The sequence below is a fragment of the Haemaphysalis longicornis genome, unplaced genomic scaffold, assembly GCF_048455015.1.
Source record: "Haemaphysalis longicornis isolate Haplotype H1 unplaced genomic scaffold, Haemaphysalis longicornis Haplotype H1 scaffold_9, whole genome shotgun sequence".
In the NCBI taxonomy this organism is placed as follows: Eukaryota; Metazoa; Arthropoda; class Arachnida; order Ixodida; family Ixodidae; genus Haemaphysalis; species Haemaphysalis longicornis.
The window spans coordinates 137,314,497-137,327,472 of record NW_027526460.1 but is presented as its reverse complement, the minus strand read 5'-3'; the positions used below and the strand labels follow the sequence as shown (position 1 = coordinate 137,327,472).

The following is a 12,976-nucleotide window of genomic DNA, read 5'->3' as shown; positions in this document are numbered from 1 at the left end:
GTATAGCAAAAAAATCGCTTTGAATCACGCTGTTCGTTATAAACGGGTTTGACTGTAGTCCGTACAGTGCCAGCTGGGCTCCACTACACGTTCCGTTCTATTGTTTTGCCCGTATTCCAGCTTATCAAGTGCTTGCAAATTCCTATATGCAAACACTCAAAGCATTCAAAGCGGGCACTCTTCTTGTTGTCAGCTACCTTTCCACCAGCTTTCGAACACAGGGGTGAGACAGCTTAATGAGAGTTGGGAGCAGTTTTTGGAGCAGCGAAATCTCGATTTTGGAGCAGAAGAACCTTAATTTGGAGCAGGAGAACGACATTTATTATGTCACCTTAAGAGCCTAAAAATTGAATTTTTGGCAACTCGGGTGGCAAAAATGCACGTTTTAATCGGTTCTATACGTACATAACATTGAAACAGCCTTTCAATAAAGTTTTTTTCTACCAGAGTATCACAAGGTACGAACTGCACTACCTTTTTACTAGCCATTTTTAAATTCTTAGGCTCTATGCATAGATAGCGTGGAGTGCCGTTGAAAATATTGAATTGAAAAACTAAGCACTCGCAAGTAATTTTTAATAGCATGTGAATGCCGAAATTATTTTTTTTAATCCGCAGACTCGGCTTTGCGCGCAAGTGTAAGAGCCACGACAAAAGTTGCGGAAAGCGAGGTGACAGTCGTCGCAACCCACCAGCGCTCTCATATCAATCCTCAAGGTGCCCGCTCACTACGATCGCAATTTTAGTAACGTTGGTATGTTTCGCCACCACTCTTTTGGCAATAGATTTCACTTCAGATAGATAAACCATTATTACTAGCATGCAATAATAGCCCGTCCCGCTATCGGCGAACCTTGCTTGAACATTTTGCGGCGATGTGCCTGCGTCGCCACTTCTGCAGTGTCAATCGCCCCATTCCCGCCGTTCGCAAGCTCGCTGTGACAGGTATCAATAACTAAGCGTTTTAAAAAACCGCAATGAGTCCAAAATTTCACTTCAGGCACGCACCGCGCCTCACACTCAAGGCCGACATGAATTCCCGTCTTTCGAGTCGAACAACTTCCCGCAACAGATCAAACGACTAAATGTAAACGCAGCCACCCCCATAACCAAAACCATGGTAGAAATGGGCGTGAACAACGTGCCTCTGCCTGAACCACGAGCAACTGCTTCGCCCAGCAGCCATGTTTTCCAATCTTCAGCACACCAAGATGGTGGCGCCCAATAATGTCGTTCTGGAGATACGGGGCATTTTTTTCATCAGCTCGCCCCAAGTAGTTTGTCACCTCAGCACACATAAGTGTTTTTCTACAGGACTTTGCAATGGTTTTCGGTGGGAAAACTTTAAAAAACGCACATTATATAACATGTGCAACCCGACATAGTGACTTTCTAAAAAAATACTACGGGGACAATTTTATGTGGGTTTTATTATTTGATTATCAATCAATTAAACCTTTACAAACAGCATCACTTTGGGGTGCGGGAAAATTATGCCATCCGTAAGCATTTCCCCCCACCGAAACTGACGGGAGCGTTAAAATCCTTGGAACTGAGGCTGTTTTGGAGCAGTCTGGCGCAATGTTTGCAATTTTCAAGCTTTTGGAGCAGCCTGGCGCGGGAAAACAAATTTGTATCAAAACTGCGCAATATGCGCAGCTGTCTCACCCCTGGCTGTTGTACCACTTCGCCTTGCAGCATATGGGTTAGGCTAAACCCTACTTGACTTTCTTCCAGTTTCTTTTCTAACCCTGCCATGTAAAGCATGAACAGTATTGGGCTCAAAGGGCATCCCTGTTTCAGTCCTTGATGGATGTTGACCTGCTGGGCACATTTCTGTCCTTCTCATGTAAGGTGCACTTTATTGTCTTTACAGATTGCTATAAAAAGCTGTATTAACTCATCATCTAATCCCTGGAGTTTCAGCATTTTCCACAGTAGTTCTCTGTTTACGTTGACATATGCCCCTTTAAATTCCAAGAACACAATCCATAATGGTCTATTCTGCGCTTTCGCAATTTCAATTTCGCGGGAAAACAAATTTGTATCAAAACTGCGCAATACACGCAGCTGTCTCACCCCTGCGAACAGCACGCACTTGCCCAGTGACTCGTCCCAACAGCCGCACATTGCGCTTCATTTGGGCCCCCCCCCCCCATGTGCCATGATGAGAGCCTGTTCACCTAGAAATATGTTGCGACAACCGTTGAAAGTCAAGTGTAACCCAGTGTAACCCTGGAACTGGCAGCGAACACGGTGCAGGAGGCTATGCATAATAAAACGGGGGGACACTCACTTGGCCACGTGCAGGGGGTTGTAGAGGAAGATGCGAAGGAAGGTCTGCTCCCGGTCGTGGAATCCGTACAGCGGCCTGCACGTCCGTACGCACACGCACGCACGTAGCAATCAATCAATCAATCAATAAACTTTCTGATGGTGATGATGTTTGGAATTGTCCGGCGCAAGGCCAGCTAGGGCAAAGAGCGCCAAACAAAGGTGATTATGAAGGGGTTAATAGCGCACAAAGATGACGACACACAAGGAAGAGATGACAGGACAAGCGCTGATCCTGTCCTGTCATGTCCAAGCGCTTGTCCCGTCCTTTCTTCCTTGTGTGTCGTCGTCTTTGTGCACTGTTAGCCCCCTTGTGATGCTACAACAACTAGCCCACCAAGTCATCCTTGTGAAAAGGTGATTAACCAGAGATGAAACGGCAGGCTCTAATAACAGCTGATGGCTGGTGTAGAGGGCCAGTTTTTGATTATGTATGACAAGAAATGAGGTGCAAAAATTCGACTTCTGATAAATACTAAAAAATGAGCCCGATAGAAATCACGGGGTCGTCACCCAAAAACAACAGAGGTCTTGGCGAGCCAGTGAGCAGGTGGGAGTGTGTTATATGTGTGTGGCCTATACGTAAGCAATCAACTTTCTATTTAGCCTTCTTTTCACAAAAACAGTGCTGGAACAAGAACAAAAAGCTGCGTACAGAAGCTTGACAAGGTCCTTGCCCTTTGTTTTGGCAATGGTTACAGTGTTTGATGTTACAGCAGACTCTCGATAAACGCAACTTCAAGGGACCGAAAAAATTAGTTCCGTTTAACAGGAGTTCCATTTACCGAGATAGATGTGCAAATGTGCAAATTTATGCGCGTGCACACTCGTAAGGGCATTTCATGGAACTCTAAGCACTAGAAGGTGAATGTAGCGGGTAGTTTTTCAGAAAGCAAGAAAACTACAAGAGGCTTAGGCGGAGCATTCACAAAGTTGATTTGGCAACAATGAGTCACTGTGCACTACAAAATGCATCAATTATTTTTGTTTGAGTCCTTGCAACTGCATTTTCACGGAGGCTAGAGGCCGGAACTTCGCGAGTGCTTACAAGCCACCGAATTTAGAAGACGGCAACGTCGTAATGAAGCGCGAATAGAACCACGATGGCACGAACGAGGCGGCAGGAACTGAGCCCTGTAAACCTCGGCGTCTTGAATCGAGACCGAACGACTGGAACAAGAACTGCGATGTTGCATTCGTTGCGCTAACCCAGCTAACCACTTACGAGGCCTACGAGGCCAACAAGGCTAAAAAAGCATGGAGGAAGAAAAAACAAAAATGAAACAGCCGGAACCATAAAAAGCTGATTCTCATGCCAGTGGATTTCACAAGAAGTTCCAATTCTAGTTCCGTTTACACGATGATGAAGAAATTTTAGTTCCGATTACCGGAAGTTTTTTTACGTTATCTGAATACTAAACCTACAAACTTACCGGCTACTGTTCCGTTTAAGCGGCAATCCCGTTTATCGAGATTCTACTGTATATACATATGCTATACAGCTTTCCGACTATGCGTACATGAAACACAGTAGTATTACAACAGACATGTAGGAGAGACTGCTGTATGGATACTATTATCCACTCCATAGCTAACACAATAGTGGTATGAAACACAATGGTATTACGAAACACAATAGTAGTGCAATCAATAGACATGCAGCCGACACTGCTGCATCGATACAATGTTATGCACACCATAGAGTTACAACCACATACGTTCCACATTATACAGTGATAATTCTCAAAATATCAACCACAGAAAGCTGGACTCGCGAAAGTCGCAGCCTGAGTCACAGGCACATACATTTGGGACACAGAAATACAACCCAATAATAAATACACAAACAAAAAAGATTTTTTTACCAGTTCGAGGCAAGGCCTCCATTCTTACACATACGTGATTTCAATTGTTTCTTGGAGACATTACTCAAGCCTATGCCATTGTTGTGTAATTTATTCAACAAACATAGTACACGAAACTGCAGTCTTTTTTAAAAAATCCATGGTTTGGACACAGGAAAAGTAATGACATGTTTCTCTCCAGGAATTTATACAACGGTTTCTTTCGGTTACATAGACTTATAAAAGTATTATTGTTGTATTGAAAATATTTTTTGCATTTTAGGATAATGTTAGTTTCATAGCAATGCTGGACCAGAACTTCAATAAAGCTGTAAAATATTTCGTAATTATGCGCATCATATGGTGCGTTAGCAACATTTTGGATGGCTCTTATCCGCAGTATACTTGTATGTTGGTTTGTGATGTTCCCTGTACAAGATTGCAATAACCCAAGCGAGAGGAAAATAATGCATGATAAATTAAAGGCTTAATCTTGGAGGGTAACACCTGTCGAAATTCGCCCAGTATACCACAAGTCCTCGCCACAGAACCAGCAGTGCACTCAATATGGTCACCCCAGGTTAAATGCTTATCAAAGATTACCCTAACACTTTATCCTCTTTCAACAACTGTATGTCCTCGAATCCAAGATATAATCTAATATTTTGGTTATTACATTTTGTGATGGCACAAATATAACCGCTTTTGCTTTCACCACATTTGCTTCCAAAGAATTGATTGTACTCCATTTCAACAACTGACTCAAGGCATCATCAGCTAAATTTTCTAGATATTAACATCACCTGACCGGAGAAGCGTACTTGCATCATCTGCATAAACTATGAGATGCACATGCTTAGTAATATTGACGATATCATTTATAAAAACATTAAAAAGAATAGGACCAAGAATGCTTCCCTGCTGGAAACCTTGCGCTATTTTTTCGCATTGTCGATTGTTCGGATTTGATGGAGATGCACTGCTTTCTATGAATTAGATACGACCGCAAAGGTTCGAGTGAAACGCCGCGAAATCCGTAATGTTTGAGCCTAGCAAAGAGTTAAATGGTTATTCCTATCAAACGCTTCATAAAAATCGACAAATATACCTGATGTTCATTTTTTATCCTCAAAGCTGTTAAGAAGAACTCCTTTTGCGCTAACAAAGCTAACTCTGTTGAAATTCCTCATCGGAATCCAAATTGTTGTGCTGATATAATACAATGCTTTTCACAAAATGAGGTGATCCATTTGTAAAGAATATTTTCTAGCCCTTCGGATATAGCACGCAGCACCGAGATAGCAACATGGACTGGTAGCAGCATAGACTGAGCTCGAACTGATTTCACGAAGGCAGAAAATAGAATGCCATTCATTATAGTAGACGTCCCTTGTGAGTGCTGCACTGCTCAAGAACCAGTGCAAGACATGCGGCGAGACCATCAAAAAAAATCCCAGCACACACCGAGAGCCTGGAGGGATAGGATGACAACAAACACCCCAACGCGAAACCCAGTGCCCTTTGGTAGTGTGAATGCAAACAGATGCCCCCTTCTATTGAAGACTCATTTCACCACTCTAGCAGGTGCAACGCCATGCGGAGGGGCCTTCAAAATCAGTGGCTCCGCGCTCCATCAATTTCTTGTCGCCATACACAGTACGTTAAAACGATACTGCTATTACTTGGGCAGCAGTGTAGCTCAAAGTACGAACAAATTGGCAACTGTTATCCACTGTTAGTGTTGTCACGCTACTATAGAAGCCTGGCTTTCCTCCCCAAAAGTTCGAAGGCAATCGGACGATGCCTGTGGTAGCATCACAGCTTTTGGATTCCTAGGACAGCACGACGACCAGCAGGACTGCTTGGTTTCTTGTAAACAAAGGGGAGACGGTGACGGCGAAAATCCTAAAATTTTGTGCAGCAGCTTTTGCGAGAAAGGCTTCTCTTTCCAAATTATTTCCCTCACCTTACACAAAAAGAGAGGGCCATAACCTCACAAACAGATAAACGCACTTCACACCAAACCCCTTCCTCTACCCAGGTTCTCATTGCAAAGACACTTCTTTCGTGATGTTTTCTCCATCCAGCAAATCATTAACACATGTCGTGGCTGAAAAGTGAGCGCGCTTAGAGCATAATCTGTGCCAAAGCAAGCATGATCAGGCAATGGCCTTTGAGGGGAAAAAAAGCCCCCGTCCAAATTTCTCCTTGCATTCCAAAGAACAGACAAAGCAAAAAACATGTACACTACCTAACTGAGCAGTGATTTGCAACATGTTTGTTACTCCCGTGCAGTGCACACTGATGATGTAAAACTGCACCCGTTCCAAAAGTCTGGGGTGTTGATGCACCAAAGCTACACCAGGACTACAAGGTGCTGCACAGTGCAAGGGGGGCTACAAATTCAGACTAACCCGAGTATGTTTATTCTGCGCCATAATCTCGACACCAGGGTGTTTTTGTTTTAACAAAACTTGTTGCTGAGCTAGTTGGTACATATTTTAGGGAAGAAGAAAACGTGGCGCAAACTAGACGTAGACGAAAGAAACGAGGTAAGACATATACAGGCGCCACATTGGTGCCTGTATATGTCTTACCTCGTTTCTTTCGTCTACATCTAGTTTGCGCCACGTTTTTGTTTTCCGCCTCCATCAAGAAAACGGCCGTCGTAGCCAGTACAGTATTGAACCTGCATCCTTGTGCCTTAGCCACAGTGGCAGGCAAGTTAGTGAAATTACATACATTCTAGGTATTGTCATGGTTGGTAAAACTCAATAATAAAATACCTGTGAATTTTAACAATTCCAAAAAACATTCGCGGTGTAGAACAGTGTTGTTTTCTGTGCATTTATGCAAACAGCCACATCAGTTATTTCTGCTCTGGCAAAGTTACCCTAGCCTGCCACAATACAGGTGTCCAGAGGACATGCAAACTACCACAAGAAATGCTAAACAAGGCAAGCTTACCCCAGGTTAAATATCAGCCAAGAGAAAAGATCAGCAGGCCAGTGGGTGTTGTTATTGGCCTTCCCTTGGTGTAAGTTTGTATGACCCATCCTCATCAGTAGCAGCAGCACATTGGTTCCCACTACAAGACAAAGGCCTCTCCCACCTTACTCCAGCCATTCCTGTTTTGCGATGACCTAGTCCACTCTTTGCCTCTTCATTTTACGATTCCGTCCCTTCACTGAATTAATAGTGGGCCTTTACTTGTAAGTCCCATCTCTTGGTATCCATTATGTTATCCTGATGCTCCACCTGCTCCCAGTTACATGTCCAGCCCTAGTCCCCTATTAAACTTGAAATTAGTCTATTCGCACACCCCATAGGGAGGGGTCCATCTTTCTTGGCCCATGGCAACGAACAGCACGGGTCCCAGATGCCCTCCCTGGAGGACACCCACGATACTCACGTGGCCCGGATGACGCTCACGTGGTGCACATGCCGGTGCATGCTGGTGGCCCTGCCCGCCGCGGTGTTGAGCAGCAGGTCGATCTCGGAGGCAAGCACCACGGCAAAGCGCTCGGGGCGGGGCTCCGTGCAGGGCACCGTCAGGTACGGCATGGCCCCGTGCACGTGCAAGCACGCCTTCTGGCCTGCCACCAGAGGGACAACAGGAACAAGAAGGTTTGAGGGGGGCACACGATCCAATCAACACCAAGACATCGCAAAACATGCAGCTTTATGAGGTTTAACATGCCGAAGCAACATCTGGGCGAGGCACGCATTGGGGAGGGCTGCCGAGTACTCTCAACCTGGGGATCGGTAACGTGCACCGAAATCTCGACACACGAGTATATTCACTTTTCACCTCCACCTGAAAAGCAGCCACTGCGGCCGAGATCAAGCCAGTGTCCCTGGGCTTAGAAGCACAACACCTTGGCCACTGCGATGGGTGCTCACAACATAATCACTCCCGCTCTGGCCTTACGCTTGATGACTAGACCAGCTGTAAAATGCTCCACACACGACCGCTGTCCACCGTTCCTCAACATCAGCAGCTTTGGACGGTGCCACATCAACACGCTTTCATAAAGCTTTCCCTTCTACAATGTATCCAAGTGTCTGCTCTGAGTAGCCCCGACATCAACCTACAGTAAGCACAGCACACTAACAACGGAAGATGGGGCAAAAAGGGGACAGGCGCTAACTTTCAACAAATGGTTTTATTGCAAATCCAACACATATATATACACATCTGACTCGTTAAAGTGGAGAAGGAAAAGCAAATGACAAAACTTGACTGATTGAAGGGTTTAACGCGCCTACGCAACGCAGGCGATGAGGCGCGCTGTAGTGGAGGGCTCCGGATTAATTTTGAACACCTAGGGATCTTTAACGTGTGCCGAAATCTCGTACACACAGGAGTTTTTGCTTTCTGCCTTCATCAGAACAGCAGCCGTCGTGGCTGGAAATCGAACCCGTGACCTCATGCAAAAGGACAAAGCTAAAGTTGTACAACGCAACCCATGCAAAGAAACCTAGCTCTCGCTGTGATAAAGCAAAGGACAGCCTGCTGGTGCAGTTTTCTCCTCCGCATACTATCTCTACTGCTTTCAGAATTTCCCTGGTTGGGCTGGAGCGGTGGTGATACAGAGCTACCAACTGGTCGAACAGAGGGTAGCATGGGTTTCTGCAATAAACCACGTTGTTGAAAGTTAGCGCCTGTCCTGTCTCTGCTTCGCCGGTGTCATCACTGTGCTATGTTTACTGTGTAACGATAAACTGACACGCCTGTACTTTTTCCCTAAAAGGAATCAACAAGCCCCAAATAAAAAAATAATCTACCCAAACTTCCCTAGCTGCAACAGAGATTTACATTTTCATGACATGAAAGCTTTATTTCTAAAAGTTGACACAGTTTGTTTTATGAAGGTGCCAAAATGACTTTCTGCAATTACAGGAATCAAACATTCCTTGGAACCACTTTTAAGGGAGGACATGGCTCTTAAAACAAATTCATTAAATTTAGAAGTAAACTCTGAGAAACATGTCAGCCTTGCTGCTTTTTTCCCACTGATTTCAAATACGACATTATTTTATGAGTAAATCAATTATTTGCCAAGATAATTAGAGATAATCAGTCATTTTTGGAGAAACAATAGAGAAAACAGTGTTAGTCATAAAACTGTAATCTTTATATTTACCAATACTATGAACCCTGGTGAGCGCAATATGAGAACCAGTTTTTTGATGCACCGCTTGGAGCTAATTTTACAGGTCATTAAACCTTGGTGTTTGAAATGGGCATTCAAAATGGTTCCTTGCCACTGCTTTAGCCTAAATTGATTAATTTCTCAGTGAATACGGCATTGTTTGCTGCCGGACAAGCACTGAGGGCACTATAAAACACAAAATCTTTTGGATAAAAAAACGTTTTGTCTGCATGGCCCCTTTAAGGCCTTAAAGGGGCCATGCAGACAAAACACAGGTTTGGTTCATTTGAAAGATTGCCTCATTAGAATCACACTGATACCACTTTTAACGTAAACTTTGCTCAAATAAGCTATATAATTATGGGAAAAAAGAATGGCTATGCGACCCACTCGCTCATTTCCCGCAACAGAACCTATATGTCATACGTGCCAGCTCTGCGATTGGCTGAGGCCGGCAAAAGCAAACGCAAATTAGGCAGAGCTTATAAGCTGGCCAAACAAACTATTTGCGCTTAAATGTAATGCCTATTCATTTTACAGCAGTAAGATCGGTGGTGTAAACAATGAAAGCTACAAAAATACATGTAAACATAGAAGTACCGATGCATACTGCTGTTGGTACTGCGTGCACTATGCTTGTTTTAGCTGCACAACACCGCAGCACTTTGGAGTTGTCTCAATCAACACTGGCAGACTGGCTTAATCAACGGCGTCTTTGGGACCATACTGTCGAGCGAGCACCATGTTTCACGAAACGATTATTTTCTCCTAGAACAAAAACAAGCCAGGTACAAACACGGTCAAAAACAAAGCAAATGCAAAAAACAGCCCGCTGCGCTATGGTGGCGCCATCTGGGTTGACTAACAATAAACAAGCCTCCGCTTCACACCAACTTTAGCTTGAAAACCTGTTCTTATGATGTCATTGCAGACTTTAAAACATACGATTTGGCAGGAGAATAAAAATTTCAACTTAAATTGATTAATTTCGCAGTGAATAAAGCATTGTTTGCTTCCGGACAAGTGCTGGGGCCACTATAAAACACGAAATCTTTCTAATAAAACAAAACTCGAATTCTGTCTGCATGGCCCCTTTAAGCAATCAATGTCATTTTTCGTGCATGTGTGGCACAGGTACACAAGACCTAAGGAGTAGATTATCAAGACTACAACGGAGGAAAGCTTTGGCAGACTTCCGAGAAACAGGCAATGAACTCTCTACCCCACTTCTAGCGAGGAAGCAGAAGCAATAGGCAGTGAGATTGATGTGCAAAATAAATCTACGCACAACTTGCACGTTTTTACCTGCTCTTCATGAGCTAGTAACCAACGGAAAGGTTTTTGTTCTTGCGTTTTACGCTGCAATGACACCAAAGTATCTGGCAACTGTTGTGTTAAGCAGCCAACAACCGGCGTTGTTGGCTGCTTAACACAGCAACGAGACTGTGTCACCTGACAACCAGCAAAACACATGCGCCCCAAGAGAAAATGTAGCTGGTCCCAGCTGGTTTGTGGTTAAACTCCTAACTTGAAATACCTGGTCCCAGATAGACCAGCTGGGAATTTAACCATACACGAGTTGGAACCAGCTACATTTTCTCTTGGGGCACCAAACTTGCACCGGAGTTCCCCGCTGCCTGTCCTTAGGTCACCAGTACACCGCTGCAAATGACAGCAGAACAGTGACACAACAAACAACCCCCACTCCGACCTAGTCAAGCTACTTTGATACAAACACGCACGAACTCTCGAAAACAGCAGTGGCGATGGGCGCTTGACGGTACCATGGTTAGTTTAAATAACAGCCGCCTCGTCTGATTTATGCTTGCACCATCCAACTAGCTTCACAGACCAGGCCACCAAATAACCCGCGCAAGAGTAGGCACACGCGGCTGAACTAGCGATTCCACGTGGACCCTTCCGCGACAACTGGCGAAAAAGGGGTCACAAACAATGAATGACAAATTTGCCGGCTAACTCAATGGCTTTCAGACACCGCACAGCTTGCACTCCACCCATTTCTTCTGCTGTGCCTACGTCGCCCACGCTTTATATGAATAAGCTTTCTTTCTTTTCTTTTTTGACTTGGAGGAAAAATCGCGATCCGAACTTGTGTTCGTTCGGCGGTATGCGCGCGCGCGTGCCGCTGCCTTGACTGGCGGGTGTCAGGAGACAAAGGAAACACGCACCTGCCGGGGTGATGCCAAATATTCGGATCACGGGCACCTGCCACACTTCCCAGCCGCCCAGTTTGGACACGAGCGGGTCCAGGGGCGCCGACGGGGCGACCATGTAGTGGTCCAGCGTCACCAACCGCAGCACGAACATGTCGGCCCTGCGGTTCGAGCGGCCAACACGCCGAGAGCAAGCGCTCTTCTGCTTTACGACGCCTTTGTAACTCCACCGGCTCCTTCAGCTCCTCGTTATTTAGGAGCGCGAAAATGCATGCATTAGCGCGCCAGCACGGAACAGGCTCACACACGAACCACGTCGATAGAGAACAGCAGGGTATTCCACCGGAACGGCATACCTTAACGCGGCGAAACTGGACGACAAACGTTCTGAGTATTTGGCATGTTTTATCTCGGACTAGCGGGCTACGATGCCTTTACGGCTGCATTCGGCAGCTTTTAGAACACACGAGATTTACAAAATCCGCGTCTACAACATGGCGTTTATTTACAGACTAGCTAAACCATCGCACATGTTCTCACCAGCCCGCCACGCAGCGGCCATCCGCACTAACAAAGAAATACGAAAAGTCTCCTGTAGCAATCCAATCCAGCGTTTTTGGGCAAATCTAGTCCGCCAACTCCAGTACAAAAAAATTCAGTTCAACACTTTATGTATATACAATTTCGTTTGGCTTGTTTGGTAGCATTTTCTATGCCTTTGTGTGTGTGTGTGTTTTTTTTTTTTTTTTTTTTTTAACGCGGAAGCGCTGTGGAGAATCGGCGAGCGCGGGAAAGCGGTGCGTGTTCTCCGCGTGTCGTCTGCTCGCAGAGAACAGGCGGTGCGCGCTTAAATGCATCTCTTCAAGCAAAAGGTGCGCTGAATCACGACGTGTTTTTGAAGCGTGTTTTGTGCAGTCGGCAGGCTTGAAGTTTACAGCATCAGCTGTTAGCTAGCAGCCGGCGCAGTTCTCGCAACTGGCGAAACGCCAAAAACGAAACTACTATTCCCAGGTGATGCTAGGAGTATTACCGGATTGTTTGCTTGCTTCCTCACTCACCTCATACGTGCAACAAAAGCAGAAGTATAAGAAATGTGAAAACTGCAAAAACTTTTCGGCAAACGAAATACACATAGTACCCCCTTTTGAAAAGTTTTTACTGGATTACGAAAATCGAATTTACAAATAAGCAATATAATGAGGAAAACAGAGGTGGCTCACCACTTATTCGCACTAAAGATCGTGCATTATGAATGGCTTGTGTGATTGGCTGAGGCCGGCAAAATCCAATGCAAATTAATCATGCAGGGTGCCAGCTTGCAGAATGAACCACTTTTGCTTGAAACTTACTGCATTTTCTGTTTATCCGTAAGATTAAAGGCGGAGTAAACAAGAGAAATCCCGAACAAAACACGCAAACGTGTACACTGCTGCACTGCATATGGAAGGATCGAACAAGCACAATTATA

At 45.0% G+C, this 12,976-nt stretch overlaps 1 protein-coding gene across 3 annotated transcripts in view; it reads right to left on the bottom strand.

Moving 5' to 3' along the window:
• LOC144152269 (uncharacterized) overlaps window positions 1–12,068 on the bottom strand; it is a 95,064-nt gene extending 82,996 nt beyond the window's left edge. For all 3 annotated transcript variants that reach the window (XM_077683501.1, XM_077683503.1, XM_077683502.1), the window contains exons 1-4: window positions 11,865–12,068; window positions 11,524–11,669; window positions 7,591–7,774; window positions 2,297–2,371 (exon numbers count right to left, since the gene is read on the bottom strand). In XM_077683501.1, coding sequence (XP_077539627.1) covers window positions 2,297–2,371; window positions 7,591–7,774; window positions 11,524–11,662 — 398 coding nt within the window. In that variant the 5' untranslated portion in view covers window positions 11,663–11,669; window positions 11,865–12,068. The remainder of the gene's footprint in view (window positions 1–2,296; window positions 2,372–7,590; window positions 7,775–11,523; window positions 11,670–11,864) is intronic.
• Window positions 12,069–12,976: the final 908 nt, after the last annotated feature.